General features: G+C 38.0%; 1 protein-coding gene across 4 annotated transcripts in view; it reads left to right on the top strand.

Moving 5' to 3' along the window:
* The window catches only part of BCHE (butyrylcholinesterase), a 49,751-nt gene extending 45,406 nt beyond the window's left edge, over positions 1 to 4,345 (top strand). For 3 of the 4 annotated variants that reach the window (XM_048955415.1, XM_048955416.1, XM_048955414.1), the window contains one exon: positions 1,996 to 4,345. In XM_048955415.1, coding sequence (XP_048811372.1) covers positions 1,996 to 2,123 — 128 coding nt within the window. In that variant the 3' untranslated portion in view covers positions 2,124 to 4,345. The remainder of the gene's footprint in view (positions 1 to 1,995) is intronic. The other variant, XM_048955417.1, reaches the window with a different exon arrangement.
* Positions 4,346 to 18,874: the final 14,529 nt, after the last annotated feature.

Below are 18,874 nucleotides of genomic sequence, written 5' to 3'. Positions count from 1 at the left end.
ATTAAAGTTATTTCACTTTCCAATGTCTTTGGGCACAAATGCTTTCTGCACATTAAGACTTCAAACACATCTAAACCTGAATAATTAAAGTAAGAACAGGTTTTTTTTGAATTCGTAAATGGAATCTTTGCCTGGATAAACAAAACTGAAAACTAAAATAAGATCAGAAATGAGGTTTAAGTTTTCTTTCTTCTAATAATGCCAGTGATGGTTCACGTCAAATGACCAATCCTTCTGGCACAAGTGGAAAATCTGGCTCTGAAATCCTGGATAATTCCTGAAATTAGAAATGTGCAGAGATGAGTTCCTAGGGTCAAGAAAGCCAAACAATGTGTGTGTGTGTGTCTTCTCCTTCTAGTTCTCTGAATCATATCAGCACAGCTTAGTAATCAAAACATGCTGTTATTATTATCAGCGTTTACAAATGTTCTCAGGGTTAATCACAGCTATGGCCAGCACGGGGGGAAAAAAATATACTATCTGAACTTTTCTTTGAACTCTGATGTAACCAAGTTTATTGACTTATTTGAACTGAGAGCAATTTGGTTAACTTTTTAATATTTCTTCCTATGTTTGTACACAGTTTCACTTTTGATTACAAGAAGCACAGAATCTCCCCAAGAAAAAGTATCTTGGTTTTATTTCTGGTCTCACTGGAACAAAGTAATGTAAATCTCATTTCAAAGTCTCATTAAATTGCCATCTGGATTTCCAGACCAAAAAGGTTTGGATGTATTGAGCTGAACTGCAGATAAGCAACCAAATTACTGGATGCTTCTCCAAACTAAATCTCTGAATCTGTTAACTCTCTTTCCAGAATATTTTCTCTACTGATGTGTAAAACACAAAAGTATTTCATTTTCATATAACCAGTTAAACTTGCAGTGCTGGCAGATCATAAAAAATGGGGAGAAAAGAGTGTTTTTATAGAGGGAAAGGGCCTATGCTCTATTGCAGCAGAAGAACATAAAGTCAAAAGAGCATAAAGAACTCATGGAGCTGTTATCTAGTGAACACAATTACTGCATTTTTTGGAAGCAAGCTACATCAATATGGGACACTGAGATAATTAGGTGCAAAATGAGTAAAGACATTCATAGATCATCAATGGTTTCTGAACTTTAACAGAAATTCTGCAGCTGACCCACGGTATGCAATGAGCCCTGTATGCTTTATCTTTCATTTTGTGGTTGTATGTGCTGTTCCTGCAAGGTCACCACATCCCTCTCTAGGGTTAATTATCTTTTGGGACTGGAGGAAGTGATCCCTGTCCGTAAGATACTCTGGGAACCTTGTGAAATGATGTATTTTTATTACTCTTCTCATCTTCACCCTCTGCTCTGATGTCTATAATGAATTTGGCAATAATTATTACCTTGGGATACAGGATTAGTCAGCAAATGCTTTATAGGCGAGAATGAAAGAGAAAAAAGAAATTGATTTTACGTTGACATTATGCACGTTTTATGGTATCCTTCTCCAAACTTGTGTCACTTGTATATTAAACATGCAGATTTATTTTGAAGCAGGGTGAAATCCTGGTCACCATTGTAATCCATTGAAACTAAAGGCAGGACTGTTGTGGCCTTCAACAAAGCTGTGATTTGACTGTAACTTTACAAGTTATCTATCTCAGATTGTGTATCGTATTCTTTGGGGTATGTAGGCTTCACTGTAGAATATATTGAACTAATATTTCAATGGTTTCACAAAAAGGTGGCTCTAAAATGACATGTTTGATGGACAGAATATTATGCAAAGCAGCAATCCCATACATAAACATCTTTATTCCCCTGCAGTGTGCCTGAATGATATCTTTGCAGTTGTTCTTGATCTGTCACTGAATTTCCAGTCATTCCAAGTTTGAGAAAAAGATACAAAAGAACATCCTAAAATGTATTTAGAGCAAATTACATTGATAATCAGAATTATTTTTCAATTAGCATGTAAAGAGATTCAAATTTAGATTAATGTAACCCATTTCATGTTTTACAGGAAATATTGATGAAGCAGAACGAGAGTGGAAAGCAGGATTCCATCGCTGGAACAATTACATGTCAGACTGGAAAAATCAATTTAATGATTACACCAGCAAGAAGGAAAGATGTGCAGGCACTAATTAATATATTTACCCTATTCAGTATGTTCGTATTACTGATCATCAAGGCAAGTATAGTGGTAGTTATCTGACATGGCTAGCATTGAATACGTTAAGCAGATTAAAAAGTATTATGGATATAATTTTGATTCCCCAGATCTTTCATTTATATTTTACCTCATATCTCAATAAACAATATAAAACATCCGTACTCTTTGAAGCTTCACTGCTTCATTGTGTTAAATAGGACTACAGAGATTAAAGTCTGAAGATTAATGTTGTACATATTATAATCACTAGCTGCTTAAATTCTCACTTCAAAGATGCAGTGTAATCTGTTATAGAAAAAAAATGGATGTTTTTAGCAGAAATGGCAGTATTTTATAGTATTGCTATGCAAAACACAATTGTTTTTGATCTTTAACTGTGATGCCACAGCAATTAGGCTTTGCTTCAGACATAATTTAATTGACATAAATATAAAGAGATTACAACTTTGCTGGACACGCCAAACAATATTTGCTTGTTAGACCAAAAAGTTATAAGACAGACATTAAAACCTGAATCACTGCTTTTTTTTTTTATGGTGAAATCTGTAGGACAAAGCCATAGTCTGAATACTCTCCTACTATGTACTAAATACCTAAATCACTCTGTGCAAGTCCAATGGTGAAAGCAGCCAGAAAACCTGAGGTCTGTGCTTCTGCTAGCCTCTTTTTTTTTTTTTTTTTTTTTTTTTTTTTTTTCTTCAAGGAGTAAGAAAGCTCTAGTTTCTTTAAGTCATAAACTCAGTTTTTGTTGTTTGGGTGCCCGATGTCTTTGTCCTGTACAAGTCCCTGCAATTAAGGTGAGCTCTAGCTATGAAAATCTTGTACGCTGAGTTATCTTGCAGTTGAAGGAGAGGCCCACGTGTATTGGAACACAGTGGACACATTTTTAAGCCTGTAGAACACTGATCCAAGTATTTTCAAGCTCATCAGATGTCAGCCACTGAAGGTCTACCAAGGAAGGCCGAGAAGGACCTCACTGCAGAAGGACATAGGGATGTGTTCTTTGGCATGGTCAAATGAGCTCCATTTATCATGCACGTAGGCATCTCCTCAACTGCTTTCTACCCACTCGAGATGAATCTATTAGATGGTCCTAAAAATACCCCTTGGATTGCTCTTCCTCCTACTTTTCTGCTTCTGGGTGAGGTTGGAAGTTCTATGCCTCAATAACACCTTAAATAGCTGCCTTTTAGTGGCCCATCTGGGAGGAATAAATGTCAAAAATTTGATAAACATAAAGAGTATGTAAAATCAACAGCCCATCTCATAAATAAATTATTCTGAAGCTTTCTGTAGAAGTAATAGCCTTTCAGTGCATCTATTTTCTGTTCTAGTGATTATGATCTCTTGGAAAATTCCTTCTCAAATTTAATATACTGAGGAGATCTAGATAAGTAACAGAGGGTGGTCTCTTTGTGGCTGTCAGTCTGACCAGATGGGTCAGAAAAAAAGTGCAGGAAATCCATCCTCTGCAACTGAAGATGGCTTACCTTTTCAGTTATTTCTAGGCTATTTTATAGAAAACCATCTTTAACGCAGAATTTCAAAAGGCTTCATCCTAAACAGTCAAAAAACTAGTCATTTTTTGGCAGGCTGATTAAAACCTGCTTGTATCTAGGATTAAAAATAACCTTCTTCACACAGCCCATCACCTTTGTACCACAAGTAATTAGCTCACTACGTACATTAGCGTAGTTACTGCCATTAATAATAGCATGGAGAGCTATATCACTGTGGCTATTTACTGGATATCCTTTACACCACTGAAATGCCATTAAGGGTAAACTTCCTTTCATCACTGCGGTGGTGCTGGATCTCCCCATTTTACTTTTACAGTGTGCTTCATAAATATGCTGGATGCTACAAAGAGCCTTGAAATAGCATGCAAGTATATTTAGAAGCAGCATTTGTCTGTCTTGATATCCTCTTTTTGGTTGTGTTTCACTATCTGCCTAATCACTCGTCTTTTGGGGATAAAAGAAAGCTAATTAAAATACTTAAATAACCTTTGGGAAGGGCAGTCTATAAAATATTTTGCTGTGAAGGTGTCTTCTGTATGTGCTGTGAGTTAGTCTGGATAAGGTCTCCTTGAAGACTAACGCTCTTTCTGGAGTATTTCTACCATGTCTGTGACATGTTCTTAAATAAAGGGAGGGAAGAAAGAAAAACAGTAAAATAAATCACTTTGAAGAGTCGTTTTATGAGTTGCTTTACTGATTTTCTTTGCGTGAATGTATCGCTGGATTTATGTTTTTCATATGCTGGGAAATAATATCTCCACTTGTCATTCATGTGAAATCAATGTATCATTTAGCCCTACGCTTATATCCCACACTTAGGCAAATAAAGCCTTAAGCACTTGTACAAAAGTGGCTAAGGGAACAAAGGCCTCAGACAAACATTGTAGATGGCTTTAAACTAAATGTCAAATGGACTTTTATTTTGAGGAAATTGAAGATGTTGTGTCATTGCTTTGGAAAATTATATATTAGACATCTTAACCTGATCTCACTGAAGATGCAGTGTTAATTTATGTTTATCCTTGGCTTAAACGAGACAGGAAATCAGGGTTTTCATGTGAAACCAGAAAAGAATGTGTTGATCCTTTCTTCCTGTTCCTGGTATCTAAAGAAATGATTCTGAATTTAGTCTGAGTTGCTGAAAAATTATAAGAAAATGAACAGCAGTGCCAACGAAAATGTTGGCATTAAATCAGTTGTCATTGGATTTATAAGCGAACAGCATGCTGATTAAATCACAGACATTTCACACCTATTTTGCAGATAGTCATAAGAGGTCTGAACTGAAAAAATTTCCCTGCAAAAATCTCTTTAATTAAACACTATCTTTTGCATTTAAAATGTTTTGTCTGAAGGAATTTGGGTTACATAAGCTTTTGGTGAAGTTAGGTGTTATCTGAGTGGAATCGCATAAGAACTCCCCCTGGAACATCAAATCCTAAAGAATTTGGGGTACTCAGGTTACATGGCAGGGACTCTGCAGAGCAGAACCAGGCAACATTAAAGCTTTCTGGCTTCAGACAGTGGTCCTTAGACGTGCATCACTTTCTCTAGCAGAAATAAGCCCCTCACAAGTTTTCCAGGCTTCTTAACACAGATTTTACGTTTATAAGTTGGATTTTTGGGTGGATGTCAAGGTTTCACTCTCCTAAGACCTGGTCATTGCTTTAGGTTTATCTTACTGATGAGGCCAAATTTCCATTTAAGCAGAAGCCTGGATTTTGGGCCCACTTTGGTCAATTTATTTATAGAGTAGAGTTTACTGCTCTGTGAATACATGCAAATAGACAACTCAAACGTGTCTCTTAATAGTAAGGGAAATTTTGATCAGCTGAGAAATATCTTTGCAACATAAGGGATTTAAGCCCATTTTTTATTTCAAGGAGGGGAGAAAATTATCTTAGATTATGGAAAACTGATGGAACCATCAGAAAAATGTAGATATATTTCATGATACACAAGCGTAAGATGACCTCTGGCTTCTCTAATGTTCTTATCACAATGGATCGTCAGCAAGAAATACAGCTCATTGCCAGATACCACATAGATTAGTCTGAAAGGAACACTAACCTTGCAGATAAATATATTTGTCTCTGTCAACATCATAATGCTGTCTTCTTCTCAGACGCAATTATGGCTCATGTGTTTCTACTGGCTCAGCACCAGTTCTGCAACATCAGCGGCAGCTATTTAGAGGGACATAATAAACATCACCGTGCTTCAGCTACACCTGCAGCGTGTCTGGCTAGCAAAGAACAGCCACTGCTAAGTGCCAGCCTGTACGCACAGGGCTGCTGCCCTTCCATTCCCACACAGCAGAAAAAACACGAGTGTTTTTTGTCCTAGAGTGATCAATAATGGAAGGGCTTTGCAGTGAACTTCACAGCAGTACTATGTATCGCAACATCTCTGTTCTGATAACTCCAGCCAAAAAAAAAGCCTTCCCCTGGAGTGCAAAATGTGTACAGGAATTTGACAGTGATTCAGAATATGGGGTGAAGAATGAGACTGCAGCTTTGGCTCCGGCCCGGGGGCTGATCTGGAAAGTGCTGTTGCCAGCTGACTACTTTCTCACTATCTTTTCCAGTCAGTGGAACCATGGGCATTTGCCAAAAATTTTGACTGCTCTTGGACAGCCAATAAGTCTAAAACCAAGCACCTGTGCAACAGATATGTGCAGCTATATAAGCTTACTATGGCCAAGCTGTCTGTAGTACGCACCACATGCCAGTTGAGTTACTCTGGATGGACTGGGAAGAAGAGTGCATTAGAAAAAGCTCCTGGTAGAATTACAAGTACTCCTCAAAGCTTTGTTTTTATTTACCCTCAACTATCTGAGGTTCTGGGTGGGTTTTTTATTGCTAGCTGCCCACTGCTGCATGAAGGTGAAGAAAATTATTTTTTTGATCTCTAGCAAAATGTAAAATTTTAGATTATTTCAAGACTGTATTTTAGGGGTCTACAAGAAGTATTTAGAAATGGTATGTGAACACAGAACATATTTAACAGTTCTGACTCTGTGTGGTGAACTGAGAAGACCATTCTTATGTGTGTCCACCATATGTGTGGGAACTGTTGAATCATAGCCTGAACCACTGATGGAGCACCTGGAGAAAGGACCCAGGCTGAGAGCACAGGTGAAAGCAGTTCATCCGTGTGACTGGAAGGGATGGAGCCTGGCTGCACCTCCCTTAGACCTCATTGAAGGGCTGACCCCCCACTGGGGAAGGATCTCTGGTTGGAGATTCTTTTCTTGTGCAGTCTTCCATACTAGCTCAGATCTTCAGAGACAGGTGAGCACCTTTCTATTGCACTAGTCCCTTTGTCATTACATCTCCTGTATTGCCATTCCGGTGTGTGGATCTTTCTGGTTGTTACACCATATGTTGCAGTTTTCGGGTGCTGTTCATTTGTGAATGCATGGCGTGCTGAGATAAATCCACTAGAAATTGCCTCTTAGCAGTGCGTTTCCAATCTATGAGAGAAAAGTAGGCTGGAAGATGAAGGCTTATGTATTATGGGTTTTGTATTTCTGAAATGTACCTTTTTTTAGTCTTCACTGAAGAATAAGACAATTGCTGGACTTTTTGCTATAAATTAACACCTCAGCCAAATTAAGTATTCACCTTTGAAAGTTTAAAAGCTTTTATTCTGATTTCAGTTGCTTCGGGACTAAATTTTATGAACAAACATAATTAGCCATTTTTAAATGCTTCATAAGACAAGATAATTCCTTCCTGATCCCTGCTGAAATCTTTAAGCATGAATACTGATTATCTTGTTTTAGCATGTAAACGTTCTGGCATTTTGTTGATAAACTACATTAGTTGCACTCATAGAAACTTTAACTCATAGACTTAATGACTACAAAGCAGTGATGTGAATCTACAATTAGCACAGGTGTGAATTTGAGAGGCTTTTAATTGGATTGCAGGTGAGATTAAGTAAGGTTTCCAGGCACATTGCGAGCAGGAGTGCTGGGATGGGAAACTGGGTAAGTTGTATAATGATTTTGGTTAGTTTGGGGCAGGAGGAGAGGAAAAAGAGGCTTAATTAAAGTACATTGACTTTTGCATAACAGGTTCTGATTAGAAGTTTCCATCTTGATAGCATCCTAGCAGTATGAGGATACTTATGCTGGCTCTAAAGCTTTGTCTTCTGGGTTTTATTGACCTAAATCATCATGTTCATTACTTTCTTTTTTAAAGTGCCATGATTCTGGCAGGGATCTGGGAATTACTGTTGTTTGAGAGGTCAGTAGTCCCTGCGAACTCATGTATGTACCTGGAGAAGAATATCAGCTTCTGATCTTTTCAATTCTGTTGCATGTTAATATATGCTATGACTGTAGAAGCTAATGTTTTAGCCACTATTAATAGAACAATGTACAAACGGTGTAGGTGGTTCTTGCAGTTTGGGAATGCTGTGGTTAATTTCTTTAATTTATAAAGTATTTATAAGTCTTCAGTTATACTGAGTAGTGGTAGAAGTGTGTAGGCAGAAAGTAGTTATCTCCACACCTCTCAATCTTCCAAATTAAATTTGCTCCTGCAGCATGTCTAATCACTTCAGGGTACCTCATCATCCTCTCTCTGCTACAGGCTAGGCAGCACCATTTCTTGCAAAATAGATACGTTCCAGTGGACTTCTCAGATTGATATTATCTCATACGTGAGACAATTAGGGTTTTAACCCAGAGAAAACAGGAGGAGATGTGACCGACCATTTATCAAGGACTGTTTAGAAAGTAATTTGTATGGGCTTGATTTAGGATTGTGAAAGCCAGCCAGATTTGCACATCTGAAGTGATACTTCTGAAATACCAAACTTTTCCTGCTCTCAAATTATGAAGCTGCAAATTTTATAATACTGTTGTTGTTTTTCAGCATATATATATATTTTTAATCTGTGCCTTCATCCCATTTCATGTTTATTTTCAGTGCAGTGGTCGTTTGGATTCTTCTGGCTTTCCTCCTTTTTGCTCTATAGAAGGGTTTTGCTCTTGCAGCTCTTGCTACAGGTGTGATTTTAGTTTCAAGAATGATTATTAGAAATCAAAACTGCAACATATGCTTGTATACAGCTGGCTGCCTCAGTTCAGTGGTACTTCCATCTTGTATTTCTCTTCAGGAATGACCTCAGTGTTCTTACATTTGGGCTACTGAGTGACTCGGTTAATTAAAGTGTTGTTGTTGCCTTCAGCAGAAGTGCCTTTGACTGACACTTTCAATCTTCTTTATCACTTAATAATCTGGGAGATGCTTGCTATTTAAGAGGAAAAAATCCACATCTCAAAAACTACTTTTTCAGACTTCTTTTAATGAAACACTTAACAGGAGAGCGAAGCTGTAGACATACTGTACTTGTGCTCATCTTTGCTGAGAAGTTTCATTGGATGTTAACTAAAAACTCCAATGATTAATTCACTTAACATTTTGTGCATGTTCTTCAGTTAAGCATCCTCTGTTCCTTCAGTTGTACTATAGATCTGACACCTTTTAGCAGTTCCTGTCTTTGTCCGTGCTCAAATACAGTGTGTGATTATTAAAAATATTAAGGTCAGTATATCCAAGAACTCCTTTCTAAGGAGGGACACTGGCAAACTGCTGCTGCAGGAGCCCTAAGGCTGTCACAATTGCTTGTGGGTCCACAGCTGCAGAATGATCTTAATTAAAAAGTCAGCCTACAAGGTTCTACTTTTACTTCAAGAAACATTTTGATTGGGTTTGACCAGTGTCATTTGACAGCACTTCAAAGTGAAGAAAACAATGAAGGTAGCTTCACTGTGTTATTCTCCCTTAACTCTGGACACAAAGCACTGGATTATCTGCACTTTAGCTACCTGAGACTGTGGTAAGACAGCAATGGGGTGAGATCCTGAAATCATTTGCGCTGAAGTCAGTCAGTATAAATTACAAGGAGGGTCTTATTTGCTGCTTGTGCTTAGTTAACTTTTGGCTAATCATGCCCCATGGTGCCAGCTGTGGGCTATGGACCTGAGGACCACAGTCCTCTGGACCAGTGGAAACAGGCTGAAGTCCCCTCTTGAGCTTAATGATCCTTTGGCAAGACAGGACTTCTGGGAGCAATTGAAGCCTCTGGATCTCCATTAGCTTTTCACTTGTTTAATCTTGCCCTTGTTACCGGTGAGCCAGGTGTGCTGTAGCATAGAAAAAGAGGTTTTGCTGTTGCAGACATTTGAACTCTTTGAATAACAGAGGGAATAAAACCCATTCAGCAATGGAAAGGATTCAGGGAGGATATAGTCCAGGCTGTCACCAACTGCAGAATAAGCTCTGCAACTTTTGTTGATGTGACGACAATTCTTATGCCAAATGCTTGAAAATAGCACACGCCAAGTTTTTGTGTTCAAAGAAATCTGCATTAAGCATGGAATCCTTCTGTATCGCTTTAGTGTTGGAGATGCTACCCTAGTTTTTAGGGGGTTTCTGTGGCTGTAGCATGAATTCACTGCATTTAACATTCATAATGCCACATTTATAAAAATGAAGTAGTCCATTAAAGATCTTGTTAATAATGGTTCTAGCAAAGCATACATTGCCCAAAGCAATACAATTATTGGTCAATAATTCCTCTTTAGCTCTCTGTATTACTACTGCTTTATTTCAGCACTTGGCTTCTAACCCTTTGATCTGCTCATTATCTTTATACCCTCTGATCCTCTTTGCAATTCCTTGGCAGTTTGATCTGTTGATTACAGTACCTATATTCCCTAATTTCAGTAGAATGTGCATTTCTTCTGACCCTCCTCACCTTTCCTTGTATGAAGACTTACTGTCTTTCTGTAGGCTTTATCTTCTCTAAGTATGCATTGATGTAAAACACTATAATTATAAAGTATCTTTCAACTTTCATTGCAATCCTTTGGACTTTATGAAAATATCTCAATATTTTGGCTTTAACAAATTTTAATGGATGTGGGCACTCACCCTTGTAAATTCTTTGGCACTGCGTCTATTGTAAGATTTTCTTTAATATAAGTTTAGCAATTGTTGGTTGCATTTGCATCTTAGAGACTACTACAAACATAGTTTCCGCTGTGTTTTGAGTATGTAATATCAGAAAATACTTTTTTTTTTTTTTTTAATATAAATGTTTTCCTGCTTTATGAGCTCACATCTCATGATTTACTGAATTTTTTGCATCACCAGATTCCCAGCTCCTTCTAAAACAGATGTAGGCTTTGAGTGTAACCTAAGCATGTTTTGGAGCATTAGAGGTTTAGTAAGTTAAGCTCAAGTTTTACCTTTATGATACAGAAATGGTGGTGGTAGGGAATAGGAAGGCTGCTTGAACTGGGAATTGACAACTGGGATGTCACCTCAGCATTTGAAAGCCACATTTTGTTTGTTTGCTGTGGTTAAAGATATCCTATCAGAGTAAAAAACAATCACTTACTCTTGCAGGCTTTCTGATGTTGTCCCTAATGTGGGGATGGATAATGGATGGTTTCCCACTGAATGGGTTGGGTGTTGGGGCAGACTGTGGGTCTGGGAACAAAAAGAATCAGGCTCATGTTGGAGTCCTTTGTCCTTCTCCTGGATGACCCAAGTATGTTCTTCCCATGGGGACATGTCTGTCCAAAAGCCATATTACATGTGCCTCATTCACTGCTGTCATTCTCCTGTGAAGGTGGTTTTTTGTTGTTTTCCTTTTTACAGTTAAATCATCCACTTTAGAGCTTTAAAAAATAAAAGCCCACTCAAAAGCCATGCAAAAGAAGGACAGGCTTCTTTTAAACTTCCTTGCTTTGCCCATCTGTGCTGTGGGAGTTCAATTGTTAATATTTACCTACCATTTTCCCCTCTCAGGGAGCAGACTTAGTTCAGCACTGAGACTTTGAGAAATCTTTATCAATAAAATGCTGCAAAACACAGTCACTTCATTCTCCATGCAGTGCATGCAAATGCTTGCTCAGTCCATCAGCCTAAGCTAGCAGCTATTCAAAGGAATGGCTTTATGGTGTATTCTTGCAAATGAACTCAAACTTCTCTTTCCAAAGAAAGCTCTGTGGGGCTGCCAAATGACAATCATTTATGCAACATTTTTTCTTTTGCCTCATTTCTGCTTTAAAAAAGATGGATTGAATGCTGCTTTTTTATATAATCTGTGAATTTTTAATATGCAGGATTCATTTTTAACTTCTCCAGTGTAAAATAAACAAAAAACAAACAAACAAAAAAAAACATTTCATTTTGTGTGCATCCAAATCTTTTTGATCAGATTACTCTTATGAACTGTGGAAAGTGCAAGGGCAAAATGTGTGTTACAGAGATATCTCCCTCTAAAATCCTAAGAGATGTCTCTCAAGAAATAACATTATTCTCTCATAATTTTCAAGCAAACGTGCATTTTAAGTCCAATTCTAGCAGCCTTTTCTTCCTTTTAACCTTTTAGACTTCCCTGGATATTGTGTGAGTTGCCATTTTTTCACGTTAGTTCTGCAATAGTTCACGTTTTGTTGCATCACAGGACGTTTAACAGCTTTTCAGTAATGTGGTTGTTCAATTGTCTGCATGCTCCTTGACATGGAAAAGCAAAGTATAAAATCAGCCTGAAATACGTTGAAATACGGTAGTCCATTTCAACGTAACCGAAGCAAATAATGGAGAATTTGTAAAATAAAATTTAAAGAAATGAATTGTGGTTTGCAATAAATACACGCACTGCTCCAAGGGTATTTCTACTTGAATTATGGCATTTCTCATTTATTGTTTTGGAACCAGGGCTTATCTGCTTGACTTCACTTTATAGTCCCCTAGCCAGGTATCTTAGCTGCTTCTGAGACACACTATAATTCAGTACTCTGTAGAGAAGCTCAGTTCATTGATTGTAGGTCTCAGATTTGCCAAACATAACCAGGAAGGTGGTCAGAAGTGCTGATGCTGCTGTTTTTCTTTACTGCCAAACTGTGCTGTGAAGGAAAACTTTGCTCTCTCTCTTGGTGAAATTCTCTCTTGTCAAATATTCCAAACAGAGCAGCAACCCCAACAGTGACCTGCTTAAACACTGAACCTCAGCTGAGTCATACCTGGCTTTGTGCCTAATGTTTAAAGTAAAATAGCATTTCTTAATTTTCTTCTGTGTTGCTTATACTATTATTATTATGCATTCTTAAGACATTTTTGTGATTTCTGTCATTTGGCATTTGTATTTAAAAAAAAAAAAAAAAGCTAATTTTCTGCAACGGTTGCCAACCAGGATGTTTTCTAACACAATTCAGCTGCAGTTCATCCATTTCCTAACAAGTATTACTTTGTCTTTCATAACACTCCCACGTGTTTACAACTATTAAAGCTCTAACCTGGCAGAATTTTCCCCATCTCCTGTGTTTGCTCTGTAGCTCTGAACAGCAATTAAAAACCAAGATTTAAAGAAAACTTTGTGATTTTATTTTCAAACACATTTGGTATCCATTCTCTGTTTGCTGCAGATAGGTTCAATATTTTGCACTAGAAACCTAATCTAAAAGAGACTGAAGTTAATGAAAGCTTCTCAGTTGAAGTTTGTAGACTGAACCGAACACAAATTCAGCAGCTGAGCCAACCCTCTGTCTTTTAATAGAAGTCAATAACTCTTTCAACAGAAGTCAATGTTCAGGTTATGCCATGACATACATGCAGCAAAAAAAATCCAGCAACAATGTATTCATAACTAAGATGAATGGACAATTAATAGCATGTCACACACACAGGAATTGCAAGGTATTATTGACTCTGATCTTAACCACAGGAAGATTTAGAAAAGACTGAGATGCCAGTTCTACTTTTATAGAGCGCATGATTACTTCTCTGTTACTGCTGGGAGGAACATGGGCTTTAATGAGAACTATTGATGATAGGTGGATGGTTGAACTGGGTGACTGTCTAGGTCTTTTCCAACCTTGGTGTTTCAGTGATTCTGTGAAATATTGTTTATCTCTGAACTATTCAGATAACACAGGAAGAAAAAAAAAAAAAAAGGGAAGTTGTTTCAGCAAACTTTAATTGAATTAGAGAAGATCTTTAACCTTGTCATGGTAGTGATTTTCTTGTTGTGGCCTCCTTATTCATGAATTTAAGCTCTCACACTCCTGCTGCCTCTGCTTTGATATCTGTTGATGGTTTTTGTTTTTTGAGAAAGAAGCAATTTCCAAATGTGCCTGTAGGGCTTGGAATGTATCCTATAGAGATTGCCTGATTTGCAACAGTGCCTTAATGTGGAGTGTACTGCACCTGAAGTATATGGAATCAAAGTGCCTTTGAGGTCACACTAGAGAGGTTGTATACCCAAGGCAGATAAAAAGGGGGTGCGTGTTAGGTTCAACTAGGTTCCCCATATTCAGTGGGAGTCAAAAATTGTTTTACACTCCACATATAACCAGATTTTGGTCAGCTTTAAAAATCTCTGCTCTGTAATCGAAACTCTGGTTGTTTTCTTTTTTTTTTTTTTTTTTCTTTTTTTCCTGATTCCTGTAGTAAGATGTAAACATAATAAACAACTTCTGTCACCTGAAAAATAAACCTATAACTTGGGACGTACTTGGAAGTGTTTACAGATGCTCAGTAACTCCATGAAGACTCTTGCGTCCCTTTGAATTTAATGGAAGTTGACACTGAATTCAATGAACTGTGAATTTTCTTCTCAATTCCACTAGCACTTTTTCTGGACTTAGTATGCCTGTAATTTCAAACAGTGTCTGTAAACAGTGTTATAATACAGACACCAACTCAACCATAGCATATCAATTGAGAAGTCAGGGGACAAAATCTGCCACTAGCTGCCTCCAGTTTGCATCTGGAATGGATTCTTTGGACCTAATGCACTTGAAATTCATATTCTTCTACTAATTGGCTTAATTTATGTTTAGAAGCTTTTATTTATTAATTTTATTTATAAGTAAATTACTATCAGCAGGGCTACTGCAATCCTAAATTGTATATGGGACACACAATTTTGGTCTAAGTTCCTTCATAACCAACCTTGCAGATCAGGAAGGAGAAGGTTTTATCTTGTTATCCTTCTAATCCTATTGCACTGCTTGCTGCCCTTGATAGTTTTCAGCCAAGCAGGTGCCTGGAAGGAAGTGGAGTCAGATATCTAATCACTGTATCTGCCACGCTCTGGGGAGTGATGAGAAGTTATGTTGGGATAAATGCAAGTGGGAAACGGAAGGCAATAGCAGAAATGCCATTGCGCTGGGCTGCATACCAGAGTGAAGCTGCTCTGCTAGAATCATCTCCTCCCCTTCTGGCACGCTGACCTGTCCTTTGGCTAGCAGACAAATCTCAGGGGTCAGAGAAAGGAAAGGTGCTGTGTTGGCAGGCAGCAAAATCCCGGCTTTTGCTGCAGGGTCTCAAGAGACAGAAGATAATGCAGGACCTTATTCCTGGCCTCTGTTAGGAAAACTTGGTGATCTTCATCATGCTGTTTTCCTCTTTCTTAGATTCAACAAGCAGCAAAGCCCTATTAAAATCATCTGACTTATGTTAGTACTTAAGGCACTTTCTTTTTTTTTGGTGGGTAGCTTTGCTGAAAAAGGATGTGCTTAAGCTGAGGCACTTTGCTGCATAAAGTTCGGAGTCAATATATTAACAGGGCTATGTAATTTCCTTTATTTCCATGTTGTTTAATGTGAAGCACCTCCTCATGTCTTCAGAATAGTCTTATACATATAATCAGGAAGACTGTGCTCATCCTATGCCTCACTACATCTTATTATGAAATTATAATGCTAGTCTATAACCTTGCTGGAGGGAGAGTTTCAAGCTAATGCAAGAAAACTTGCCTCCCATACCAATGATCAAGTATTTTAAAATGGGTATCTTAATATCCATCCAGCACCATGATGCAGCAGCCCTGAGTGGATTTCTGTTGCTTATCTTGAGAAATCTGCAGTTTTACTGTTTAACTATTACCACCCAGTCCCAAAGGGTGCTCAAAATTATAGGAACTTTGTTCTGTCTGTTTTATCTTACATGGCAATCATCGTGCTGCCTAAACATGTCGCTTACAAACTTGATGTCTCTGGGAAAAACTGTGCGTGTTTGCTTTCTGGTTTAAAAAATGTACAAAAACTTCAGACCCGCTCTTCGTCAAAAAGAATTAAAACATAGAATTAAAAAGTCAGCGCTTTTTAAAAGCTCAGTCTGCTCTGTGCTCTTCAAAGCACGAGAACTTCTTCAAAAGTGCAGTAAACAGTCAGACGTTCCCTCTGAGCCTGATAAAACCTACTGACGTCTGCAGGGAGCTATGCTACTGCAGGAATATTGTACCTACTCCATCACTGCTAGCATTGCATATATAGTCCTAGAGCCAGCTTGAAAATGTTCAAGCAAGATAATATCAGTCTGTTTGACAATAACCACTTCTCTCATGTAAAATATCTACGTAGACTGCACTATGTGCTCATAACTGTACAGGCATGGCAGTTTTTTTCCTACTCTGAAATAGTTACTTTGTCTTATTATCTACGTGTCTGACAAATATGTGCAAGAATAGGGAGACGGAAAAAAAACAAGGAAAGTTGTAAAAACACTGTGTGTAGTCTCTGAAGAAACAGAAATAATTCCGTGAATATGATTCTGCCTTTCTTTGTGCAGTCCCAACCTTTGTATTTTGATGCCAAAAACTGTATTTGAAAAGGAAACTGGCATAATTACAGTACAGAGGAACCTGTAAGAAATGGCAAAATGGCACTATAAAGTGAGCCACTGGGAATAATATGAGCAAAAGCAGAAAGAAAATAATGGTATTCATACAAAGAAGAATTTGTTTGTAACAAATGCTGAAAGAAAACCTCTGCTGATTTAATTCACCGTATAACTTTTCTGCTGCCCCATGCTGTATATTAGGAATTTAGCTGGGACACTCATGATGTGATCCATATTGTTTGCTCTGTAACAGCTCTCTGGGTATGCAGAATTTATGCAAGACTTTAGATTTTGCTCAGAACTTTGCTTAAAAAAAAAAACAAAAACCTGCATTATTTTAAAGGATGAGCACTATGGTAATGTGAAGCTTTGCCTTTGCAGCAATTGTTTGAAGGGCATTCTCCAGAACAGGTGAAGAGAAGCAAGCAGGCTCATAAAAACACTGGAAACGTTCTTGGAGTTTGTATACCTCCAGCTTTCATTCCATGCTGCTTCTTGCCTAAGAGATTGCAAACAATAAAGAGGAGATGTTCTTCTGAGGAAAGAATGCTGATGTTGGTGACATGTACTGTGAAAGCAGCCCGTCAGGTTTGCCAGTCAGGCTGGTCCCACTGATCCCAGTAACTTGAGATGCTACGTGTCTTCAAGTCCTTTCTATCAGAGATCAGTTACTTCCCCATCTACTTTCTGGGGGGTTTTCTGTCCCCTCCACAGGCACGTGGAAGCCAGCTGCAGCATTTCTGCTTTGAAATGACTTCTTGGGACAGCCTCAGGTGCCCTTCCTCTAGGCTGTTGTTCTTACAGAGAACACTGAGGCATGGCACGTCTCAAAATGAGAGAGGACAACTAGGGACTCTAGAGCTCCATCTTGAGTTGTCACACTATCACTCACACATTCTCCCTTCATCAGTCTGAGCCAGCAGGAGCAGAAGAATTAAAAGCATGATTTAGCATCCCTGCAGCGAGGAGTGCTGTATGCATGGTGTAAATACCAGGGTGAAGTTGCACAGGGCTTTTATTTTAGAAGCGCTAAGCTGGGCCTTTCTACGAGGCCTGGCGCTATATAAAGATAAAACCTATGAGGAAAAAAGATGGGGATGAGCACCCAGCCTCCTTTTGGCTTTCTGCTGTCTGCAAGGTGATAGGATGAAGGCTGACCAAGCAGAGGAAAACAGAATGAGGAAGTTTGCCTGTCAGAGTATGCGTCGAATGGAAAGCTTTGCGGAATTTTCCAGATGGGCAGAATCTTTGTCATTCATAAACTGCAGCCTGGGCCAAGTTCCCCCCAGTACTCATGAATTCCTGATTCTGTTTGTCTTGATGGATTTCTTTCTCTCTGTTTTTCATACATTTCAATTTCCATAACATTTTTACATTATATGTAAGCTATTCATAGTCTGCAGCAGGATAGCTGGATCAAGAAAACAAGATTATCCTTGTTACTCCTCAAAAACAACAGAAATAGCGTTTCTCTGCTTTTGCTGTGGACTGACAGTGTAATATAAAAACTGAAACACAGCAAGTATATTAATTTACTGTCTCTTAAAGATAGATTTCATTCTTATGAGAAGTCCTCAATGCCTCCTACCTGGAGGAACAGTTTCATATAAAATATATTGGTGACACTTGTTACTATTAAAAGGAAGAAGAAAAAAAACAATGGCAGCAATAAAATTGCTGACAATAACGTAGTGTCTTAGTCCACTGAGATTTGGCTATAATCAATATGCAGTGCCTTCTCTAAAAATGCTTTGGCTTTTGGCAGCTTTAAATTTTTTACTTCTTGTACCTTTAGAATGTGCAAGATTTAGGAAAGTTGAAAAAGTTTAAAAAAAAAAAAAAAAAAAAACGAAAACAAAAAAACAAAAAAACAACTTTGAGAAATCACTGAAAGGATGATGAATATTTAAATTTCAGAAGTTCACCTCCAGCTGGACAGGAGCAGACAATATTTCAGATATGCAATAGCATAGAAAATCAATAGGATAGAGGCCGTGGTTATTTCTGCTGCAAATGTAATTCTGGTTGCTCTATCTTAAGGCAATAATCAAAGTTTATTGCCAACACTATGGACCTTTCTTTTTCACAGCTATATGAACAAGGAGTATCTCCACTGACACTTGGGAAATTATCACAGTGAGCAGAAAATCAACTCCTGTTTTTACAGAAATGAGGTTTCTAGAATGTATGTGTTAAACTTCAGTAACTGTTGAAGCACAGCATTGCAACATGTTGGGTTTTTGTTTTTTTCTTGTTTGGTACAAAGGGTCAGAGATCATCATCATAGATGTCTGATGTTCTTGATTAAGGAAAACTAACTATGAAGAGAAACTAAACAGTACTGATTTGAATTGCGTACTGTAATTTAATCATTGTTTATAAAACAGATGTTTGAAGCCTTTACACTAATTTATCAGTTCTGGTACAAACACTTCATCCTTTAAGCCTCCGTGTAATCTTCACTTTTGGTACACAAGAAGCTCTGTATTGCCCTCACAATGTTCTTGGTATGGTTCTGCACTCCAGACTTCCAGCAATAGAAATTACCAGTTT

The sequence above is a fragment of the Lagopus muta genome, chromosome 9 (genome assembly GCF_023343835.1).
Source record: "Lagopus muta isolate bLagMut1 chromosome 9, bLagMut1 primary, whole genome shotgun sequence".
NCBI classification, from domain to species: domain Eukaryota; kingdom Metazoa; phylum Chordata; class Aves; order Galliformes; family Phasianidae; genus Lagopus; species Lagopus muta.
The sequence above is the reverse complement of the archived record's forward strand: the minus strand, read 5'-3'. Positions and strand labels throughout refer to the sequence as shown.